The sequence below is a fragment of the Amblyraja radiata genome, chromosome 5 (genome assembly GCF_010909765.2).
Source record: "Amblyraja radiata isolate CabotCenter1 chromosome 5, sAmbRad1.1.pri, whole genome shotgun sequence".
Lineage (NCBI taxonomy): Eukaryota > Metazoa > Chordata > Chondrichthyes > Rajiformes > Rajidae > Amblyraja > Amblyraja radiata.
In genome coordinates, this window is record NC_045960.1 from 33116592 (window position 1) to 33140808 (window position 24217).

The following is a 24217-nucleotide window of genomic DNA, read 5'->3' on the forward strand; positions in this document are numbered from 1 at the left end:
CATCCGCCGGAAGGTAAAATGCCCACTAACGTTATTAAACGTCTTAAAACTGTCTCCACCCCTTCTCTCCCCCCTTCTCTGTCCTTCACTCCCCTTCTTTCCACTTCTCTCCCTCCCTCCCGCACTCTCTAAAGGACTTACCGCTCTGTGGCAGCCGTTTACCTTCCTCTTTGTCGCGTAGACAGTGCTCCTCCACTGTCCCTGCCCCCCCCCCCCCCACCTTCGCGGTGTGTGTGTGTGTGTGTGTGTGTGTGTGTGTGTGTGTGTGTGTGTGTGTGTGTGTGTGTGGGTGTGTGGGTGTGTGGGTGTGTGGGTGTGTGGGTGTGTGGGTGTGTGGGTGTGTGGGTGTGTGGGTGTGTGGGTGTAAAGAAAGAAAGAAAGATCCTGTAGCATCTTTGGTCAGTAGATGCAGCTCACGCTTCGGTGGAGGCTTTCCAGGTGAGTGACCAAAACCTCTGGCGACTGATGGAAACCTTGGGTGGGGCACAAGGTCACCAGAAGTTTCCCTTCAGGTTTCCTAAGTGGGATAGGGGCATAAGGAAGCAGTTGAGGAGGAATTTCTTTAATTGGAGGGTGGTGAATCTGTGGAACTCATTGCCACTGAAGGCTGTGGAGGCCAAGTCAATGGATATTTTTAAGGCAAAGATAGATAGATTCTTGATGATACGTATGTCTGGGGTTATGGGGTGAAGGCAGGAGAATGGGGTTAGGAGGGAGGGATAGATCAGCCATGATTGAACGGCAGAGTAGACTTGATGGGCCTAATGGCCTAATTCTGCTCCTATCACTTGCTCCTATGAGCTTATGAACACGAGCCGGGATAATGACCCATTGGTACGGGATAATCAAGTATGGTGATCCTTTGTTCATTTTTAGGGGATATCCAGATCAGTACTCGTACTTATGCAAACCATCTGTTTGTCTAGGGCACAACATGAAGGTGTGACTCTTTAAACCATTGATGTGACACCTGCAACTAGTTACTTAATATGCAGTGATACATTAGAACATAGAACAGTACAGTGCAGGAACGGATCCTTCGGCCCACTATGTTTGTGCTGAACACGATGCCGTTAAACTGATCTCATTTACCTGTACATGATCCATATCCCTCTATTCCCTGCACTTCCATGTGCCCATCTAAGAGCCCTTCAATACCACTATCAAATCTGCCTCCACCACCATCCCTGTTAATGAGTTCCAGGCACCCCACCACTCACTGTGAAAAAAAACTTGCCACGCATTAAATTATCCCTCTCACCTAATAGCTATGCCCTCTAGTGTTGGACATTTCCACCCTGGGAAAAAAGTTCTGACTGTCCACCCTATCAATGCCTCTCATAATTGTATATAGTTCCATCGTCTCCCCTCAACCTCTGACATTCCAGAGAAAAAAAATCCAAGTATATCTAACCTCTGTCGTGCTCTGATTTTCCTTTCATTTTTCTAAATTCTGGACAGGCATTCCAGTTTCCGAACGTACTGGAGAAAGTTTCTAAAGAGGCAAGCCAGACGTTAACAAATCATTTTTCAAAATGGAACTCTGAATGTTCATAATCCCCAATGAGGCACTGAATATAAACTATTTGAACCTGTTCTGGTGTACTCTCAATATTCATTGCCAGGTCGGGGGGGGGGGGGGGGGGGGGGGGGAGTTCCCCCCGCCACGGGTACCATCTAATCCCGTGCTACCTGCTCCATGGTCGGATAGTCAGCAACTAAACCGTCTCCCCCACCTGGTTGGCCAGATGAGTGGCGGGGGGCACCAGCAGGACCAAAAACAAGACCTGTCAGAGGGCGGATGAGCTCCTAGCGAGCCAACGGCCATCCACACTTCAGTAGAAGATGTGATCACTGTCGTACATAGCATTGTAAGGAACGATGATAAAGCACACACACCAAAATCCTACACTCCAGCGGCGGAAGTCCGCAGGAACTTAATAGCTGGTCGAGGTTCTGGCTCATCTGGTCACCGTGACGACGGGTCTTTAAACCCTGGGTACAACCCGGGGAGGAATCAGTCCGACTTCAGGACTAGAGGAGCTTGCCAGCTGCATGGAGGACAGAGATGTCCATCACTGTGCCCATCGGAAACCAGCACCACTGCGTCAGTAATGTTTTCAACGATATAATAATAATAATAATAATAATAATAATAATAATAAATGTTGGCAAATCTGAGAAACCAAGCAGTGAGTAATGATGGAGCATGGGTAATGATATTTTCTACTCTTTGCATTGTTGATATGCTGTACATAGTTGACAATGTAATCAGGGTATGTGCATATTTACAAGATTTTAATTGTGCGTACATGTTTGCTTATGCTCTAAAGAAAGATCCCAACCTGAAACATCACCTATCCAAGTTCTCCAGAGATGCTGCCTGACCCACTGATTTACTCCAGCACTGTGTGTCCTTTTGTGGAAACCAGAATAAGCAGTTCAGTTCCTTGTTTCTGCATGCTTGCTTAACTTGGGTAAGATAAATTTCAGATTTAAGCCGTGTTAAAATCACCGGTACAAGGGAAAGCTTGTTTGTCTATCTTATCGGATGTGCCATCTCACATTCCCTTAGGAAACCTGAACGGAAACCTCTGGAGACTTTGTGCCCCACCAAAGGTTTCCGTGCGGTTCCCGGAGGTTTTTGTCAGTCTCCCTACCTGCTTCCACTACCTGCAACCTCCGGCAACCACCTGCAACCTCCGGGAACCGCATGGAAACCTTGGGTGTGGCGCAAAGTCTCCAGAGGTTTCCGTTCAGGTTTCCTAAGTGGGACAGGGGCATAACTACAACAGGGAAAGGAGATAATGTAGAAAAATTGCAGATAAGTTGAGAACTAAATATAGTTCCCGTGTAGTTTTTCCATTATTTCCTTATAGCTATTATTATTACTAACTGGGATAATTTTAGTATGAAAAGCATAGATGGGGTGGGAGTTTTATGAGCTAACATTTTGAGAGCTCCCATTGGAGAAGGTGCAGCTCTGGAATGTAACCAAGCAAGTGGTTGAACTGCCATCGTGACAGCATTTTGGAGACAGTGACTGTAACTCTGAAAGTTTCAAGTTATTCACTATGATCATGGATGATCCAAAAATGAACCCGTGACTTGTGGGTGAGTGGCTGGTTGGAGGGGTGGGATGGGAAGAGAGGGGGGGGGGGTAAGGTCTTAGTGTCAGGACAGTGGGCGTGGTGAAGGATAGAAGGAAACATAAGGTCAATACTTGTGCATTTGCAGACTGATGAAACACTCAGAATAGCTGAGCAATGCTGCAGGTAACACATCATGAGGTAAGCAATGATGTAGAAATGAGTTTCGATAACAAAAAGTGAATTGTGAGTCACAAATAGTTCAGACCATTTTAACAAAACAATGACCAATTTCTTAAACACTACCAACTACTTTCAGGTCAGCATTTCACCCATTTTATGAGCTCTTCAAAACTTCATGTTTACGAAGTAGCCATATTGCAACTTATTGATATTTGACTATGAGCAAGTGGCTTAACAAATGAAGATTCATAAAGTTTGACTCCCTCTGCTGGTTACATGTGTTATTACACATACAATGACTAAATCTCCAAACACAAGAATCCACATACGATTGCCCCTTCTGGCACCATGTTGTTGGGACACAGGTTCTTCATCATAATGTTAGATCTCCATGCCCCTCTCTCTTACTCTCTGCCATCTTCTCTCCACCCATCCTCTCTTTCTCTCTCCACTCCTTTCTCTCTCTCTCCCTCTCTCTCTCTCTCGCTCACTTTCTCTCTCACACTCCCATCTTCTTTACCTTTCTCACCCTCCCCATCCCCATATGCATCTCTCTCCCTTTCTGCCTCCCTCACTGCTTCCCTCACATCTCTCTCCTTGCCATTCTCTCCCCACCTCTCGCTTCCCGCCTCTCTCTCTCCCGCATCTCTCTCCCCGCCTCTCTCCCCGCCTCTCTCTCCCGCCTCTCTCTCCCCGCCTCTCTCTCCCGCCTCTATCCCCCTCGCCCCTCTCTTCACGCCTCTATCTCCCCGCCTCTCTCTCTTCCTGCCTCTCTCTCTTCCCGCCTCTCTCTCTTCCTGCCTCTCTCTCTTCCTGCCTCTCTCTCTCCCCACCTCTCTCTCTCCCCACCTCTCTCTCTCCCCGCCTCTCTCTCCCCGCCTCTCTCTCCCCGCCTCTCTCTCCCGCCTCTATCCCCCTCGCCCCTCTCTTCATGCCTCTATCTCCCCGCCTCTCTCTCTTCCTGCCTCTCTCTCTTCCCGCCCCTCTCTCTTCCCGCCCCTCTCTCTTCCCGCCCCTCTCTCTTCCCGCCCCTCTCTCTTCCCACCTCTCTCTCTTCCCGCCTCTCTCTCTTCCTGCCTCTCTCTCTCCCCACCTCTCTCTCTCCCCGCCTCTCTCTCTCCCCGCCTCTATCCCCACCAAAGATCATAGAGTGGATGATCTATGATCCCCACCTCTCTCTCTCCCTGCCTCTCTCTCCCCACCTCTCTCTCCCTGCCTCTCTCATAGAAACATTGAAAATGGGTGGAGGAGGAGGCCATTTGGCCCTTTGAGCCAGCACCACCATTTATTGTGATATGGCTGATCATCCACAATCAGTAACCCGTGCCTGCCTTCTCCTCATACCCCTTGATTCGGCTAGCCCCAAGAGCTCTATCTAACTCACTTATAAATTCATCCAGTGAATTGGCCTCCACTGCCTTCTGTGGCAGAGAATTCCACAAATTCACAACTCTGGGTGAAAAGGTTTTTTTCTCATCTCCGTTTTAAACGACCTCCCTTTATTCTTAGACTGTGGCCCCTGGTTCTGTACTCCCCCAGCATTGGGAACATTTTTTGCCACCTCTCTCTCCCCGCCTCTCTGCACTTCTCTGCCTGCCTCTCTCATCCCACAACTCTCTCTCCCGACTCTATCCCCCCCGTCTCTCTCTCTTCCTGCCCCTCTTCCTGCCCCTCTCTCTTCCTGCCCCTCTCTCTCCCTGCCCCACTCTCCCTGCCTCTCTCTCTGTCTCTCCCCACCTCTCTTTCTTCCCGCCTCTCTCTCCCCACCTCTCTCTCCGCGCGTCTCTCCCTGCACTTTTCTCTCTCTCACCCCAGTCTCTCTCATCCTTCACTCTCTCCCTCCCTCTCCCACCCTCTCTCTTCCCCCCTCTTCCCTTCCCACCCTCCTTCTAACCCCAGAATGGAATTGCTTGCTATAATGGATCTGAAAAAATCAGAGAGAGGATTGTGATTTCAAACCTTTAATCTTTCTTATTATCACTTATTATTCATTTAAATTCTCTGCAATATATACTGTTTATTTTACACCAAAACAAATTTATTTACATTGCGGTGCAGACTCGAAGGGCCAAATGGCCTCCTTCTGCACCTATTTCCTTGTGAATTTAAACGAGTTGCTCAAGGTACAGATGTCTTTTGGCCTCCTCCTCCACCCATTTTCAATGTTTCTATGAGAGAGGCAGGGAGAGAGAGAGGTGGGGATCATAGATCATCCGCTCTATGATCTTTGGTGGGGATAGAGGTGGGGAGCCATGTTCAATATCTTATTTATACATCAGTACAGAACGCAAGGCGTATTCATTTCCTGGACGGTCTATCTGCAGTTATGTAAAATCTGGGTTCTCACAAATGTCCTGATTGATATATTCTGGAGATGGAGATAAGAGCTTTGATTGTACTACTTCCTGATCTTGACATTTTTCTTCATATTGGGCGCAGAGTTGACATTGGCAGAGCTCCCTGGATAGTCTATGCCGTCCGATGTTGTCATGTCTTTGGTCCAGAGATAACATGGTGTCTAATTCTGCCACCATCTCTACATAATCAGAGCCAGTGAATGTGGGTGTTTCAAGATAATTACAGAGGATCATGATATCCAGGGGAATGGAGCTAGGATCAAATATTTTGCATTTAAAACTACCTGGGGATTCAACGTTGATATATTTTTTGCAAGGTGCCTTTGCTGCACACTTGTATTGAAACCGCAAGGTGCTGGGATGTTTTGAGAGTTCTGTGAGTTCCCATTTGTCAATATATGTTTCTTCGACGATTGGAGGTGAAAACACAACAGTCTCCTGCTCTTTTTGATTCCAGGTTGTCAACACTGCAGGGTAGTGTAGCTTAGGGTCAAAGACATACTTGTATTTAAAGCATAAATAAATGGAAAGTGTAATCAGGACTAAAGCCCCACCTGCCGAGCAGATAATCACTATCCAAGCACTTGGCTCTGTGGATTAAAACACAGATAAAAGGACAGTGTGTGAACACAGTTTGCAAATCACCAACGTCTGTTTATCTGAATAGTAAATGATGTGTTGCTCACCTGCCAGTGTTACACACTGCTCCTTGCTCAAGTCACCAACGTTATCATTGAGTGAAACCTCTGTTCTAACAGCAATGCAGTAGATCGTTCCAGTGCTTAGGTGCTGGATCTCAAATGTTTCATTTTTTGTAATGTAAGTCCTCTGGGGCTCCAAATCAACCTGGTAGTTGGGCAAACAAGTAATGAAACGGAAACTAATTATGTCGGCGCTAGGAACTGCAGATGCTAGTTTACCAAATAAAAAGACACAAACTGCAGCGGGTCAGGCAGCATCTCTGGAGAATATGGATAAGTGATGTTTTGGGTTGGGTCCTTTCTTCAGACTGATTGTGGTAGGGGGAGAAAGCAGGAAGAGAGGTGGGTGCGGGACAAAGTGACAGGTGGTTACACATGAGTCCAGAGTTTGTATGTTCTCCCCGGGTGCTCCGGTTTCTTCCCACACTCCGAAGACATACAGGTTTGTAGGCTAATTGGTTTTGGATAAATGTAAATTGTCCCGAGTGTGTGTAGGATAGTGTTAGTATGCGGGGATCGCTGGTCGGGCACAGACTCGTTGGGCCGAAGGGCCTGTTTCCTAGCTGTATCTCTAAACTAAACTAAACTTCAGGTGAGGAGGGAGTTTGATTGGTAGACGGTTGAACAAAGGCAAAAATGTGAGATATGCAGTTGGGGAAGCCAGAGAAAGGAATATAGGCAGAAGGGGAAGGGGGTGGATGGCGGCAGGGGGGAGGGGAATGGGAGAAGTGGGTGCACATCCAGGGAAGAGAGAAGAAGAAAAGGGAGGGAGGGTAGGGGTTGTTTGTAGATAAGGCCTAAAATTGGAGAATGCAATGTTCATTTAAGCTATGCAATTATGTATGCATTGACAGTAGAAGGTAAACCAGGGCAAAGATTCTCACCTGATCTTTTGCTTTGACTGATAGGATTATATGATATTTGACTTCATGATATGTGTCTTTCACTGATTGGATTCCATTTTCCTTTTTGAAGGCTGTGCGGGGAGCAGTCAATTTAATCAAAATTGACTTTTCTAAGGGAATCACTTCAGTCTCTGGAGGCCCGATGACAGCTGTACCAAAAGTGAACATTAATTCTGTTGTTGTAAAATTCGTTAGTCAATATGAATGATGCAATGTTAAACAAGATTAGATTGTTAAGGTTAAACAAGATAAGATTATTAAGGTTTTGGTCACGCTAGAGGCAGGAAACATGTTCCTGATGTTGGGGGAGTCCAGAACCAGGGGCCACAGTTTAAGAATAAGGGGTAAGCCATTTTGAACGGAGATGAGGAAACACTTTTTCGCACAGAGAGCTGTGAGTCTGTGAAATTCTCTGCCTCAGAGGGTGGTGGAGGCCGGTTCTCTGGATACTTTCAAGAGAGAGCTAGATAGGGCTCTTAAAGATAGCAGAGTCAGGGGATATGGGGAGAAGGCAGGAACGGGGTACTGATTGTGGATGATCAGCCATGAACACATTAAATGGAGGTGCTGGCTCGAAGGGCCGAATGGCCTACTCCTGCACTATTGTCTATTGTCTACAGCAGTAGAATTCCCACCTTACAGCAGCAGAGACCCAGGTTCGATCCTGACTACGGGTGGTGTCTATAGAGTTTGTACGTTCTCCATGTGACCGCGTTGGTTTTCTCCAGGTGCTCCAGTATTCTCCCACATTGCAAAAATGTACAGGTTTGTAGGTTAATTGGCTTTGGTAAAAATCATAAATTGTCCCTAGTGTGTAGGATAGTGTATGGAGTGGTCGTGGTCGGCGCGGACTCGGTTGGTCGAAGGGCCTGTTTCCACAGCTGTATCTTTAAAATCTAAAGCCCCACCACATGGTGGTGTCACTAGATGCTCAACATAGTCATAGAGTGACACAGTGTGGAAACAGGCCTTTCGGCACAACTCGTCCCACACCGGCCAACTTGTCGCAGCTACACTAGTCCCACCTGCCTGCATTTAGCCCACATCTCTCTATCTGACACAAAGTTAACCAATTACCATAATTAATGCAAAATGTTAAATATCTGTTGTGATGCTGCAAGTAAGAATGTCATTGTTCTATGTCAGAACATATGACAATACAACACTTTTGTCTCTTCAACATTTACCATTGCTTATCTTGTCATGTTTTTACTCAAGGTTTTTAATTTTCTATTTTAAATCTCATTATTGGTTCAAATTAATAAACTAATGATTGCAAGTATGATTATGAAATGGAAGATGCCTCTTGATATGTTCTCCTGCCTCTTGAGAAATTATCCACACAATATTTGACCTTCCCCAAATATGCATTGATGTGAAACCAAGCAGACAATTGAGCAATTTCTTACAGAATGGGTCACATTACGTTGAATAATAACATTCCCAGCACTATGATCCTCTTTCACATGTTATAGCGGGTTACAACAACAAATAGGATGGTACAAAATGCTCGATTATGTACATCTTTACATTTTGGAGAAATACACTTACTGTCTGTCATTGGACAAAATGGTTCAATCATTGTCCAGTTTGAAAATTTGTTGAATGAAAATGCTCTCACTCTCGCAAAAAATAATTCAGGAAGTAGAATAGTCTCGCGTGTGAGGTCGCAGCAAGTCACTCTGATGCCCCAACATTCCGTTTTGTTTGCCCACTCATGTCCAAACCTGGAATTTAAAAAAAAATCATCTTTCATTATTCCCTTGAAACCATCTGAAATTACACTAAAAAGTATTAAATCAAAGACCATTAACGTTGGGTAGACAAAAAAAGCTGGAGTAACTCAGCATTTCTGGAGAGAAGGAATGGGTGACGTTTTAGGTCGAGACCCTTCTTCAGTCTGGTTCTTGGGTTGTAATTCTTCATTTCTCAGTTTTATTTACACACCTACCTTTGGTGTTGCACAAAGAACAGAGTGGTGTTTTCGATGCCATTTCCTGGTTTCCAGTGAAGAACATTATGGAAGTTCTGGGATATGAATTTTACATCTTGTGGCGCCCTGGATTCTGAAATGAATAGGGTTACCATCAAATATCCTTATATGAATTACTGGCTGTTAGAGGCTCTGAATGGTTCTTACGGACTATTATCGGCATTCTTTCTATTCATTGTTTGCATTTAAATTCCATTCTAATATTTCAGTTTGGACGCATTTTGAGCAATTATTTGAGGAGGATATTTAGACCATTAGTGTGCCATTGCATCTTCTTGTAGTACATTGTGCACCCCCTGTTATTTTAACTGGTCATGATTACTGCTCCTTTGCAATATATTACCAACTAACTTAAAACTGGTTGAAATAATGAGTCCAAATAGCATCATCAAGATACTTCCAAACATATTGCACAGACTATACAGTTGCATTATTAGACATGATTTTTAATATAACACATTTTTGGATGCAAAATCCAATTACTTTATCTTTACTTTCAATCAATTCTAGTTGGTGCATGAAAAAATAAATAATTACTACCCTTGATATTATGGTGCAACTAATAACTGATTTATCTACACAAATGTGCCCTAATATTTGTTCACTCAAACAATCGTGGATATTATAATTTGAAATACTAAAGGCAGAATCAAGATTATTCTGGAGAATAATATTAAGTGCAATGACAGACGAATAATGATGGTTGGTTGAAAACCCCATGGAGACAGACAAAATATCACTGGAATACTTATCAACTGCATTATATTATAAAGGGTTACTTACCTTCACTGTTAAATATTATCGATAAAAAGAGCCATAAAAACGAGCACCTTTCTAGTGCTGCCATCTTTACCTTCTGCAGCTGGCTCAGTAAGTACAAGAAAAGTCACCTTTTCCCATCAATCAACAATTGTATTCACTTTGCTTGTTCACAAAATGCCTACGTGCTTCCTTATTTACATTGTTATCAAACACAACATAGGGAATTGACCACAATGTACTTCCGTGCTCTGCTTATGGATCAAATGACGAGCAAAGATTGTACACAGCAGACAATCAGGTTTGTAACTGGCTGCAATCCAAGCAAAATAAGAATTTGGTCACATGAAATGTACAATTTTACAGATGCCAATGAACCTACAAACCGCACATCTTTGGAGTGTGGGAGGAAACCGGAGCACCCCGAGAAAACACACGTGGTTACGGGGAGAACGTACAAACTCCGTACAGACAGCACCCATAGTTAGGATCGAACCCGGGTCTCTGGCGTTGTAAGGCAGCAACTCTACCGCTGCACCACTGTGCTGCCCCAAATCATGATACATAAAGGAATTGTTACATGATGATAACATTAGATAAACAAACATCAGTTCACAAGTCTGAAATGAATACAGGAAATATTGAAATGTATCACTAATAAGACAACAAGAAACTGCCGAGAGAGAAAGAAACATTTGATGGGGAGGCCATAAGTTCATAATTTCTTGGAGCAGAATTATGCCATCCAGCCTATCAAATCTACTCCGCCATTCAATCATGAATGATCTGTCTTTCCCTCTCAACCCCATTCTCCTGCCTTCGCTCCATAACCCTTGACGCTCTCACTCAATCAAGAATCTGTCAATTTCCACCTTAAAATATCCATTGACTTGGCGTCCACAGCCGTCTGTGGCAATGAGTTCCATGTTGAATAGTGCTCTTCAGGGAACTGGCTGAAGTGGTCAGTGTAAGATGCAACAAACTCATGATACGTGCGTGACCACCAAAGTGCCACTCTGAAGGGTCTCGCCCTGAAACGTCACATATTCCTTCTATATTCCTTCTGAGTTACTCCAGTATTTTGTGTCTATTTCCGAAGTTCCACACTTGCCCGTGGAGCCCGTCTGGTGATTTCTTAGTGGCGCTGTACCGCGTGAAGTTTCATTGAGTCTATTAGTGAAGAGTGAGAAACAAGGAGATGCAGGTGCTGGAATCCTGACCAAAACACATAGGGCTGGAGTAACACAGTGAGGCAGGCAGCATCTATGGAGAGCATGGATAGGTGATGTTTCAGGCCATGACCCTTGTTCCTATTGTAGAGACCCTCCAGCAGAGTGTGAAGAAAGGTCCTAACCTGAAATGCCACCTTTTCATGTGAACATTTTGTGAACAAACAAAATGAATACAATTGTTCATTGATGGAAAAGGTGAGCTTGCGTATACAATGTAGCATCTGCTCACAGTTAGACCTAATGCAACATATTCAACCATCTTTTGGATGTAAATTTTATAATTTTTAAAGCTGTTTATTTTTTTCGTCGTTCAATAATCCTTCTGAATGCCAGAGAAAGTGAGAAATATTGAAGACACATCTTTGACAACCAGCACAAACGATGGCCCCAGTCCATCAGTTCTTTTGTGAGTTATTTGAACACAAAAAGAATGAGTTCTGATACAGTCACGTATCTGTGATATTGGCTCAGCTTGTTTATTTCCTCCCTGTTTTTCTTTCTTTTTCCTGTTATTATCATAAAGAATTGTTCCTTCGTTATTTTTTATGTCTTATTTGTCTCGTTCATCTGTCAACTTTTCCTCTTTTCTGTCACTCTGCTCTGCCCAGACAGTGAAAGCTAATCCATCTGTTTATCTTTGTGTTTATCTCTGTGTTTATGAAGAAGGGACCCGACCCGAAATGTCACCTACCCTTGTTCTCCCGAGATACTGCCTGACCTGCTGAGTTACTCCAGCACTTTGTGACTTTATTTTGTAAACTAGCATCTGCAGTTTGTTGTTTCTACAGTGTTTATCTTTCATTTTGGATGGTGTAAATGCAGGTGACAGCATTTCAAGAGAGCTTGTATACATACAAAAACAGGGATGTAATTTTGAGGCTCTATAAAGTGCTAGTGCGGCCACATTTGGAATATTGTGAGCAATTTTGGGCACCATATCTGAGGAAGGATATGCTGGCCCTGGAGTGGGACCAGAGGAGGTTTACAAGAATGATCCCAGGAGTGAGTAGGTTAATCTATGATGAGCATTTGTGGGCACTGGGCTTGTACTTGCTGGAGTTTAGAAGAATGAGGGGGGACCTCATTGAAACATACAGAATAGTGAAAGGCTTGGATAGAGTGGATGTGGAGAGGATGCTTCTTCTAGTGGGAGAGTTTAGAACTAGAGGTCTTAGCCTCAGAATTAAAGGACATTCTTTTAGGAAGGAGAAATTACTTTAGTCAGATGGTGGTGAATCTGTGGAATTCTTTGCCACAGAAGGTTGTGGAGGCCAAGACAGTGGATATTATTAAGGCTGAGATTGATGGATTCTTGATTAGTACAGGTGTCAGAGGTTATGGGAAGAAGGCAGGAGAATGAGGTTAGGAGGGAGAGATAACTCAGCCATGATTGAATGGCAGAGTAGATTTGATGGTCGAATGGTCTAATACTACTCTATTCCTTATGACCTTATGATTTCAGGCTGAGAATGGGCAGCTTGCCTTCCTGAAGATGTAGCATCAGATAACAATAGCAATCTCCTTCTCAGACACTGGAATCACATGCAGAGGGTGGACTATAAGTGTCATCATGCCATGTGGAATCACCAGCTGTGAATGCTTTCAAGAGAGAGCTAGATAGGGCTCTTAAAAATAGCGGAGTCAGGGGATATGGGAAGAAGGCAGGAACGGGGTACTAATTGGGGATGATCAGCCATGATAACATTGAATGGCGATGCTGGCTCGAAGGGCCAAATGGCCTACTCCTGCACCTATTGTCTATTGTCTATATAAGACGTATATGCAGTTAGCTAGACAGGGGCTGATTAGAGAAGATTCCTTCCTACACACTTCAGAAGACTGTTCAGTTGACCTTGAACACCTCAGACCTTCCAGGGCTTGACAGCAGGCTGCAACACCTCTATGGCCCATGGCTATAATGTTGGCTATATGGCATTACTGAGGAGAACTGATGGATAGGTCCACAACAATACTGTTGACTCAAAACTCCTTCCAAAGTGGGCTAGTAAATTACTACCTTCCCGAAGGTAATAAAGAGTTGGCAATAAACTCCCTGTCTATTCCTTTTATTTTGTGGAAAGCTTTTGGGGGAATCAGGAGGCGGACTTGCTGCAAAATAGCCAACCTTGGACATGTTCCTGTAACTATGGTACTGATGTGGTTAATCCAGTTAGGATTCAGATCAATAGTGACTGTCAGCAATATGTGGAACAAATCTCTTTAGAGTCATACAGTGTGGAAACAGGACCTTCGGCCCAACTTGCCCACACCGGCCAAAATGTCCCAGCTACACTCGACCCACCTGCCTGCGCTTGGTCATATCCTTCCAAACTTGTCCTATCCATGTACCTGTCTAACTATTTCTTAAACGTTGGGATAGTTAAAGTCAAAGTCAAAGTCAATTTTATTGTCCCAGCCTCAACTACCTCCTCTGGCAGCTTGTTCCATTTACCCACCACCCTTTGTGTGAAAAGGTTACCCCTCAGATTCCTATTTTCCCCTTCACCTTGAACCAATGTCCTCTGGGCCTCAATTCCCCTACTCTGGGCAAAATATTCTGTGCATCTATACCTTTCTATTGAGGTGGACACCAAGTTGGTGAGAGACAACCTAGACCTTCAAGGACCAGGCAGAATCATGTGAGAGCAATGGTAAATTAGAGTTTGAAGTTGTGTTTGGAAGAGATTTGGATACCTGGTGCAGGAACAATTCTGAAATAGAAATTAATGGCAGCCAGAAGCATGGGAAAGGGAGGGGGAGTTTTTAAAACTAAAGCTGTATGCCTCTGAATGAATCATGAGTACAGATTGTTGAATATACATTGCTTGTAAATACATTAGGCTTTTGAAGAAATAATGTTTCAAAGTTAATTTTATTAAAATCTACTACGTCTGAATGATAGTTTGAAGTATAGATCTTCCCAAAATACATAGAGTGATTTGTAGCACACAGTTAAAATAATCATCTTTAAACTTAATTTTAATACAAATACTCCAGTTAAAATAAAGATTGTGATTTTCAGTAAACTAACATTGAATTTAAACAATTTGAACTTTTTATATCGGCCGTCTGCTCATTTGCCACAAAGAAATAAGAAACGATTTTTGATATTTTTTTCTTTTGTTGATTTGATCATGAAGTTGATAAAAGTGCATTCAGACATTCTTCTTCCATGTTGCCTTTCCATTACGACTTCTTATTGGTTATCTGGGCAGGAAACAGAAGTGGTCATGTACCATTTACCCTTTTAGACCGGATCATTAATTATATTACAGAACAATGAAAGGAGATCAATTGTTTCATAAATTAAAAACTTACTAATAGAATCCGGGTATAGAATTTCAACAGGCATATCCTGATCTGTTACAACCATGAGATATAAACATTGACCTCAGGCAACTTCAAAGCCATTTAATATACTGTTATACTGTAGAGTCTTACAGTCTGGAAATCCCCCTCCCCTTCGGTCCAACCTGCCCACATCAACCAACATGTCCCATCTACACGAGTCCCACATGCCTGCGTTTGGCCCATATCCCTCGAAACCTCTTTCCTAATTATGCGTCCTCACCTTCAGAAAGGGATGGTGAAGAGGAAAAAACAAAATAACTAGCAAATTGTTTTACACCGAAAAGATGGATATTAACGCCAGCATTAAATAAAATGGAAGGATAAAAGCACCCTTGCCAATCCAGCAACTGATGTTATATCTATTATTTTCTAGTCGGACCAGCTTCCTTATAACTTACCCTAAAATGTTGTCACACATTTCTTTCCACTGTAGTCACTGACTTTGCTGAAAAGGAGGATCTTAATTTGGGCGCGGACGCAGTAAGTTGCTTTTGGTTTCAGGTTCCATACGCTCAAGGTGATGCCAGCTGCTGTATATAAGTCGGATCTCTGCAAAAATAGGAAATTTTGGTTCCTTTATTTTAAACAAAATTATTTAATACCACTTAAAAAATGTGGCAAAATTCGTACAATTTTTGTGTAAGAATTTCTATCCCATCTTTCTTCTCGTTTTGCTCCCAATGCTTTCTACTTTATAGGTGGATGAATAACCTGGTATTATATGTCTTGCAGAAACATTGATGCAGATTGTAAATCTCTTCACACTTTACATTAGTTTAGTTTATAGATACAGAATGGAAACAGGACCTTTGGGTCAATTTAAAACCCGATGTGGGAACAAACTGAAGCCACTGGAGGAAATCCACGTGGTCATTTGGACAATGTACAAACTCCACACAGACAGCATCCAGCTCTCTGGTGCTGTAAGGCATCAGCTCTACCAGCTGCACCACTGAGGGCAATTACAATTCGATTAAAACACAGGAACAGGAATAGAACATTCACCCTCTTTGTCTATTGCATCATTTGATGAGATTATGGCTTATCTGTCCATTTTCCACCTTGGTTCTGTTACCTTTAGTATCCTTGTCTATAAAAAAAAATGTCACATTGGTATCACCTTAGTTAATTGTGTTAATTGGCACAGAAATGTTGCAGGGGCTGATAAAGAGCATAGCGATGCTTTGAAACACAAATAGCACACCTTATCTAGCTGTGGAGGGTAGCACTTTTCAGGCTGCCATCATGGGTCCCACATTCAAACTGATAAACTGTTGTATAAGTATGTACATATGACCATAAGACATAGGAGCAGAGTTAGGTACTCCAGCCCATTCAGTCTACTCTGCCATTCATTCGTGGCTGATCTATTTCCCCTCTCAAGCCCATTCTCCTGCATTCTCCCCGTAACCTTTAGTGCCCTTCCTAATCAATAACCTATCAATCTCTTCTTTAAACGCACCCAATGTTGTATCCTCCACAGCCGTCTGTGGCAATGAATTCCATAAATTCGCCACCCTCTGGCTAAAGAAATTGATCCACATCTCCATTCCTTTTATGTCCTTTTATTCTGAGGCTGTTCTAGCCACTGTTTTATTCAGAGGTCCCTCTGGTTCTAGAATTTGTGGAAACATCCTTTCCACATCCACTCTATCTAGGCGTTTCATTATCTGATATGGATAAAATCCGTTTTATTTTCCAAATTTGTCCACAAAACTATAATTAAATATGAAAACAAAAGAATGTATTTTCTCTGTTTTATTTATCTGATTTACTCTTACTATTAGATAGATAGATAGATATAATTTATTGCCACACAACCAGGGTCGGTGGAAATTTGGGTTGTCAGCAGCAGTACAATAATAAAGAACACACAATAAAACTGTAACACAAACATCCACCACAGCATTCATCACTGTGGTGGAAGACACAAAAATTTGGCCAGTCCTCCTCCATTTCCCCCCCGTGTACAGGACCAGAGTCCAGAGTCAGTCCAGGATCGGCTCTTCCTCACCGGAGACCGCGGCTTTAAGATGGTGTAGGCTGCAGGCCGGCGGTCGAGATTTAAAGTCCCCGCCGCAGCCAGAAGCACCGTAAACTGCAGGGCCGGCGGTCGAAGCTCCCCTCCCGGGGTGATGGTAAGTCCATGCCGGGCCCGCGGTAGAAGTTGGCTGCGGGCCGGCAGTGATGGCTTCTTCTTCCCCCGGGTCCCCCGCGAGGGATCCCGGGCTGTAGACGCCGCACCAGCTGGAGCTCTGCAGACTGCGGCTTCAGGCTGCGACTTCAGGCTGCCGGCTGCCCCAGGCCAGCGAAACGGAGCGCTCCCCTCCAGCGAGCCCCAACGAGGGCTAACCCGCTCCATGACGAGAGTCTACGCTGCGCCCGCTGCGTCTCCGGGAAAGGCCGCGTCGATCCTTGATGCTAGGCCACGGGGGAGGCGACCTGGAAAAAGTCGCCTCTCCATGGAGGAGGCGACCGAAGCGGTTTCCCCCTTACCCCCCCACACCACCCCCCACACAAAACACATGAAGGAACATTAAATGCAGACTTTAAAACATACGAAAAAAATTAAAAAGGTTGAAAAAACTGACGCGCTGCTGACATGGCTGCTGCACAGAGCAGCGCCCCCTTATAAGTGGCTGCTTCACTTCCTGTAATTCTTTCCATTGAAATGGATTATTTAGTTGTCTTCTACATCAGACAAGGCAATATATCTGTTGGGTGGCATGCAGTGATTTAAATTTGATCACTTTTGAAGGGGCACAGTGATTATAAAAACACAGATGTGAGTATGGGCATTGCCTGATGTTCCTCTATCGGGAGCCTGATATATAAGAAGCAGAAATATGACTTTTGGCGTCTTGAGTCTGCTCCTTTGTTCATTAAGATCATGGCCTTAACACTGCAGCTCCACATTCCTGAACTAACTAACCCCTTATTTTAGAACATAGAACTTTATAAACTAATAAACTGTCACCCTTAGAATATAAGGACTTGCTGGTATTTTAATCCCAGGCTGTTTCACTGACCCATTGGTTATGCCCAATAAATCCTGTAACAAACACCCTTTGCTTTCATACAATGTGTCAGAAGAAGTCACCATCAAGGGAATGAGTAAGTGTGAGGATTTCAGATGTGAATGCCAATATCATGGACCTTCCTTTTAACACGACTATTGGTGCATTACTACCATGATGGAAATAGCTTTAATCTTACATTTTCCACCAGATTGCCTGAAATTTCTATTAGATATTCAATGCCATTGTATATTTTATCCAATGTAATCCAGGAGCCATTTTTCTTTCTGAAAGGCGTTCGAGGAGGAAGCATTTTCACCAGTATCGATCTTGCCTTGGGTATGAGTTTAATCCTTGGTGGACCAATGACAGCTAAAGATAAAACAAAATGGGACAGAAGATGAAAACATATTAATGTGAATACATTTTAGGATGGCGTACAGTAAAGTTGCTGTCTTACAGCGCCAGAGACCTGGGTTTGGTCCTGACTACGGGTGCTGTCTGTACAGAGTTTGTAGGTTCTCCCCGTGACCTGCGTGGGTTTTCACCGGGAGCTCCAGTTTCCTCCCACACTCCAAAGACATACAAGTTTGTAGGTTAATTGGCTTGGTAAATATTGTAAATTGTGCTTAATGTGTGTAGGATAGTGTTAGTGTACGGGGTGATTGCTGGTCTGCATAGGCTTGGTGGGCCGAAGGTTACCTGTTTCTGCACTGTATCTCTAAACTAAACTAAACTAAATTGTACACAGTTCAAAACATACATATGTATGCATTCGTGATTTCTAGATAGATAGATTGATTTTTAACAATTATCATGCTACAGGCATATATAGAAAGAAGCCAAGTTTTATTTATTGAGACTTTTCAAAGATTTGACAGAATTCTATATTGGAGGGGCGTTTCCAAAAATACTGTATTTATTAAAATAGTTACAAAGCACGGCAGACACAAACCTGAATGTACCTGTCTAAATCAAGTGGGTGACTGGCTTGCTGGATTCATTGATCTTTCCCAGGATCATGTTTAGGATTTATGAAAGCAAATTAAAGCCAGCTTTGGTGCGGTCAGGCCATGTTTCTTTCTAAGGCTCGCCTTTTCAGGATAGGCTTCTCATTTTATAGTTTTTGTTTTGTTGATTCGCTGCTTATTTCACAGGATGCACAAATGATATAAAGAGCACTTTATATCATGTACGTTGGTACGTTTGTACCTTAGTGACCCTTATAGATACTGCTCTATAAATTCTAGTGCATTATTTTTACCCGTGCTAAATGAGTGCTGCACCCATGCAGTAGTAATCATTTCTGTCATTCAGTCCCACATGACTCATCTATTAGAAGTACTCATCGGTAATGATGAACATATTAATACTAAAGGGCAGCATGTTGGCGCAGCGGTAGAGTTGCTGCCTTACAGCCCCAGAGACTACGGGTGCTGTCTGTATGGAGATTGTACGTTCTCCCCAGGATTGCAGGGGTTTTCCCCGGGAGCTCCGGTTTCCTCCCACACTCCAAAGACGTACAAGTTTGTAAGTTAATTGGCTTCGGATTATAAATTGTCACCAGTGTGTAGGATAGCGCTAGTGTACGGGGATCGGTGGTCGGCGCGGATCGTCGGTGGGCTGAAGGGCCTGTTTCCATGCTGTACCTCTAAACTAAATGAATAATTACTTACTTTCCCAAAAAGGTATAATCGTTGCACTCATGGCCCAGTTTGATTGACCATTGGCCTCAAGGGCTTTAACTCGTGCAAGGTGTGGCTCCATGAAACGTCTGGTCTCTTGTGTTAGATCACAGAACATGTGATGAATCTTCCAGCATTCTGTCTTGTTATTCCAGTGCTTCTCTCCATACCTACAAGTGATAACTTTGTTTAGGTTGAAGCAAGTGCATCAAATAAAGCAAGCCATCAAATGGATTATTAGCATTTCAGCAGATTACTACCTCAATATGAAATCCATTGGAAGACAAGTTTGACAAAGTAACCAATAAGAATACGCAACCCAGTCAACTTGACACACTCTTCGATGGACATAAAATACTGGAATAACTCAGCGGGACTGGCAGCATCTCTGGAGAGAAGGAATACTGTAGGTGACATTTCGGGTCGAGCCACTTCTTCAGACTGATCTTGATCCAAAACGTCACCCATTCCTTCTCTCCAGAGATACTGCTGCCATGCTGAGTTGCTCCAGTATTTTATGTCTATCTTCAGTTTAATCCAGCATCTGCAGTTCCTTCCTACACATCTCAGACACCCTTGGAATACATATAGATTCTATGATAGTGCTCGGACAATTGTCCCCACTCATGTGAAACTTTGAGAGGTTACTGCTTTATCTAACATGGAACAAATAGTGGGGCTTGATATATGTCCAGTGTGTGGCGCATGTGACTAAGCGGCAGAGTTACAGCGCCAGAGACCCATGTTCGATCCTGACTATGGGGACTGTCCGTATGTAGTTTGTACGCTCTCCCCGTGACCTGCGTGGGCTTACTCCGGGTGCTCTGGTATCCTCTCCACGCTCCAAAGACGTACAGGTTTGTAGGCTAATTGGCTTGATAAAATTGTAAATTGTCCCTAGCATGTGTAGGAAAGTGTTAGTGAGCAGGGATCGCTGGTCAGGGTGGACTTGGTTCCGCGCTGTATCTCTAAACTAAATTAAATCTAGACTATTATTTTTCAGGCTGTCACTTTTCAATCATTTATAGAGCATATTCTAGATAATTTAAATCAATACTTTTTCTCATGCTAGATTAATATAAATGACCTCTTCATTGTTCATTAACGCCTATAATATTCTTTAGGCCTCACCCCGAGTACCTCTAAGTACTATCCATCCCTTTTTATTCTGAGCCCCAATAACTGGTTAATATTTTTCACCTAGTTGGCTTGCTATTTATCATTTTATTATCCTGATGGCCTTTATGGTATGAAGTATCTTCTATTGTTATCTGTTGTATCTGCCAGGTTCTTTGGCTACCTTCTTGCAGACCCTAATACTTATCTCAGTGAAAGAGACCAACATTTTGTATTCCACGTTGTAAACTGCATTCATGCTGTTGTGACTGCCTTTCCGCCACTGTAAAACGTTGAAGAAGTCATTCGACTTGAAGTTCACCTGCTGTGGCTCTGGAATATGACCTGAAGTTAAGACAAAAACTGGTTATGTTGAATGATAAGAAGGTTAAAAAGCACATGTCTTTATGCAAGTTTTGCAACATCTTTATTCTGATCTCCCGAATTGCCTTGGAAATACAGGTACCACTTTAAGTTTGTGAATTTTTTTAAACAATTATATTTTATGACACCATTTTGACTAATAATTTGTACCCTCTAGTGTAAAGTCTTGCCTGCTCTGGGACCGCCTGGGATGATTTCAATAATGAAGGACATCAAATCTTTGCATTCCAGGGCTAGTCAGGAAAAGTATATCTTGAATGCTCAAGAGGACTAGCCATTGTGATGACAGGCTAAAATTTAATTTTTAATGTGTCATGCAATAGAAAACATTTTATAACCAATGTAGGTTTTTAAGAACATAAGTCATATGAGGAGAATTAGGCGCATCAATCTCTTGAACCTGCTCTGTCATTCAGCTATATCTCTAAAGTCTAAAGTCTAAAATTGTAGCATTATGATTAATAGTATAAGAAGGTTTACACCGAAGATAGACACAAAATGCTGGAATGGGTCAGGCAGCATCTCTATGCTACCAGACATGCTGCATAGATGCCGCTGCACCAGCTGAGTTTCTCCAGCATTTTTGTGTACCTGCTGCCTGACCCGCTGAGTTACTCCGGCATTCCGTGTTTATTATGATTTATAGGTTCTTTATATCTTTTCGACCCAGAACTGTAAGCATCAGTTGAACAAGTGGAGTTCAGAAGATAGCGGACTATGTTTAAATGTGAAGATTGGCGCATCCTTCATAACTCTCCCTAATCCCTAATATCCCAAATCGTAGCACAACCTCCCCACTGTCATGAAGTCTGCCTCCAATGATTTATGGTTCTGAGGCCGAATCTGATGGATTAATAAAGGCCTCATGAGAGAATCTCCAAATCAGAATGAGAAAAGCATAAGGGACATCTGATCAGTGCAGGTAATCCTTGTGGTGGCTCATTCTCCATATAGGACAATAAGACCATATGACCATAGAAGCAGAATTAGGCCATTCAGCCCATCGTATATTCTGCCATTCAATCATGGCTGATCGATTTTTTCCTCTCAACTCCATTATCTTGCATTCTCCCTGTAAACTTTGATACCCGTACTCATCAAGAATCTATCAATCTCTGCTTTAAAAATACCAATCGACAAGGTCCCCACAGCTGACTGTGGCAATGAATTCCACAGATTCATTACCCTCTGGCTAAAAAACATCTTCCTCATCTCCTTTATGAAGGCACATCCTTTTATTCCAAGGCTGAGTCCTCTGGTCCTAAACTCTATCACTGCTAGAAATATCCTTTCCACATCCACTCTATCCAGGCCCTTTATTATCCAGTAGGTTTCAATGAGATCCGCCCTTTAGCCTTCTAAACTCCTGCGAGTAAGCAACCAATGACTAATAGCATGAGAAAACTACCAGCATTTAGGTTCACCTGTTTTCACTATCCAGTTTTTAGAGCAGTTTGGTCCTGACCTAGGAATGTTACAATCTATGCTGGTGGGACAGTGAAGCTTTGTTAAAGGCAGCCAAACACCCATGTTTATTTGAATAATCTGTTTTCATTTTGTTCTGACCATTTCCATGTCTTTAGTACAGCCAGAAACGGTTAACCGAGCAGTTTGTAGTGTGCTGGTTCATACAAAGGTAGGCACAAAGTGCTGGAGTAACTCAGCAGGTCAGACAGCATCTCTGATAAAAAAGGATAGGTGACGTTTCTGGTCAGGACCCTTCTTCAGACTGAAAGTTCAGAAATAAACTTTCAGTCTGAAGAAGGGTCCCGACTCGATACGTCATCTATCCTTTTTCTCCAGAGATGCTGCCTGGCCCACTGAGTTACTCCAGCACTTTGTGTCTAACAAAGTAGTTTGCCAAATTCACGTGTTTTTAACTACTAAACAATTCATTGTGATCCCGCTAAAAATTAACGGATGGAAAATCACGGCCCAGTTGTACTAATACTATTCTTGAAACCCACCTGTGCTAAGAGTGACTAACTGATATACTTCCCAAGGCACAGTATATCTATAGACAGACATGAAAGTAACACATGGTTCGCTTACCTGAAACCTGTGCACCAACCAAATGTGTGAAACCCAATATCACAAAGAGCGGAAGGGAGAATCGACCCATCTTGCCTCCTCCACCAATGGCTCTGGAATGGCTTTTATCAGATAGAAAAGCAGAAATGAAACTATTTTAGTTGAAAGATGTTTATATAAAGTTCCCTCTTGGCAGTAGGGGGTTTAATGGAGCAAAACCTCTTCCCGTAGACATAGCCTGTACGATAGAATCAAAACATTTACTGCAAGTAGAGACAATAATCTACAGCACATAGAAACATAGAAACATAGACAATAGGTGCAGGAATAGGCCATTCGGCCCTTCGAGCCTGCACCGCCATTCACTATGATCATGGCTGATCATTCAACTCAGTATCCTGTACCTGCCTTCTCTCCATACCCCCTGATCCCTTTAGCCACAAGGACCACATCTAACTCCCTCTTAAATATAGCCAATTAACTGGCCTCAACTACCTTCTGTTGCAGAGAGTTCCAGAGATTCACCACTCTCTGTGTGAAAAATGTTTTTCTCATCTCGGTCCTAAAGGATTTCCCCCTTATCCTTAAGCTGTGACCCCTTGTCCTGGACTTCCCCAACATCTGGAACAATCTTCCTGCATCTAGCCTGTCCAACCCCTTAAGAATTTTGTAAGTTTCCATAAGATCCCCCCTCAATCTCCTAAATTCTAGCGCGTACAAGCCGAGTCTATCCAGTCTTTCTTCATATGAAAGTCCTGACATCCCAGGAATCAGTCTGGTAATCAGCACATAAGCAGTCCGCCATTCAGTCATGGTTTCTCTGCTGGTTATTAAAAAAAAACTTCAGATTAATCCCACATCTGGTCCTGGGTCTTAAATCCTGCATGGTCAGGATCCAAGGATACACCTAAGCAACACCAAATGTGATGGAGGTTTGTGCATCTCCAAAGACGTACACGTTTGCAGGCTAATTGGCTTGGTATAAATGTAAATTGTCTCTGATGCGTGTAGGATAGTGCTAATGTGCAGGAATTGCTGGTCAGTGTGAACTAGATGGGCCGAAGGGCCTGTTTCCGCCCCGTATCTCTAAACTAAACTAAGCCAAATCTGCTGTCCATTGAAACATGATTTCCGGATCCCAATCAGACTGTGACTGAAAGCGTTTTATCTATCTATCCTCTAATCATTCTCCCAAGTACTTTAAATATATGACTCCTGGATTTTAAAAGTAAACATCCTTCTTATTGACCCTAACTCCTTCATTATTTCATAAACTTGAATTAAGCAGTGTGGTGAAGCAGGGCACTGCAGATGCTGGATGTCTGAAGAAGGGTCCCAACCCAAAGCGTTGTCTGTGCAATTCCCTTCACAGATGCTGTCTAGCTGTGGAGCTTCTCCAGCGCTTTGCTTTTTG

At 43.2% G+C, this 24217-nt stretch overlaps 2 protein-coding genes across 3 annotated transcripts; both read right to left on the bottom strand.

The window, feature by feature from the left end:
• Positions 1-8697: 8697 nt before the first annotated feature.
• On the bottom strand, positions 8698-10075 carry LOC116973732 (interleukin-22 receptor subunit alpha-2-like). The gene is made up of 3 exons (XM_033022042.1): positions 10012-10075; positions 9187-9301; positions 8698-9019 (listed from the first exon to the last, which is right to left on the bottom strand). Exons 1-3 carry the CDS (start codon positions 10073-10075, stop codon positions 8698-8700), a joined length of 501 nt encoding a protein of 166 aa, XP_032877933.1.
• A 3997-nt stretch (positions 10076-14072) lies between these two features.
• LOC116973172 (interleukin-22 receptor subunit alpha-2-like) lies at positions 14073-23022 on the bottom strand. 2 transcript variants are annotated; one of them, XM_033020975.1, is made up of 6 exons: positions 22825-23022; positions 20616-20733; positions 19264-19442; positions 17787-17959; positions 14969-15119; positions 14073-14426 (listed from the first exon to the last, which is right to left on the bottom strand). In XM_033020975.1, exons 1-5 carry the CDS (start codon positions 22892-22894, stop codon positions 14970-14972), a joined length of 690 nt encoding a protein of 229 aa, XP_032876866.1. In that variant the 5' UTR covers positions 22895-23022; the 3' UTR covers positions 14073-14426; position 14969. The 2 variants fall into 2 exon arrangements, with proteins under 2 accessions (XP_032876866.1, XP_032876868.1); XM_033020977.1 differs by lacking the exon at positions 14969-15119.
• Positions 23023-24217: the final 1195 nt, after the last annotated feature.

What these genes read in the sequence shown, in the direction of transcription:
- LOC116973732 (XM_033022042.1), bottom strand. Translation starts at nt 10,075, where the DNA reads ATGGCAGCACTAGAAAGGTGCTCGTTTTTATGGCTCTTTTTATCGATA. An exon ending in GATAATATTTAACAGTGAAG is followed by an intron (nt 9,302 to 10,011) that starts GTAAGTAACCCT and finishes TATTCATTTCAG; the next exon opens with AATCCAGGGCGCCACAAGAT. An exon ending in TTCTTTGTGCAACACCAAAG is followed by an intron (nt 9,020 to 9,186) that starts GTAGGTGTGTAA and finishes AATACTTTTTAG; the next exon opens with TGTAATTTCAGATGGTTTCA.
- LOC116973172 (XM_033020975.1), bottom strand. Translation starts at nt 22,894, where the DNA reads ATGGGTCGATTCTCCCTTCCGCTCTTTGTGATATTGGGTTTCACACAT. An exon ending in TACAACGTGGAATACAAAAT is followed by an intron (nt 19,443 to 20,615) that starts GTTGGTCTCTTT and finishes TATCACTTGTAG; the next exon opens with GTATGGAGAGAAGCACTGGA. An exon ending in GATTATACCTTTTTGGGAAA is followed by an intron (nt 17,960 to 19,263) that starts GTAAGTAATTAT and finishes TTTTATCTTTAG; the next exon opens with CTGTCATTGGTCCACCAAGG.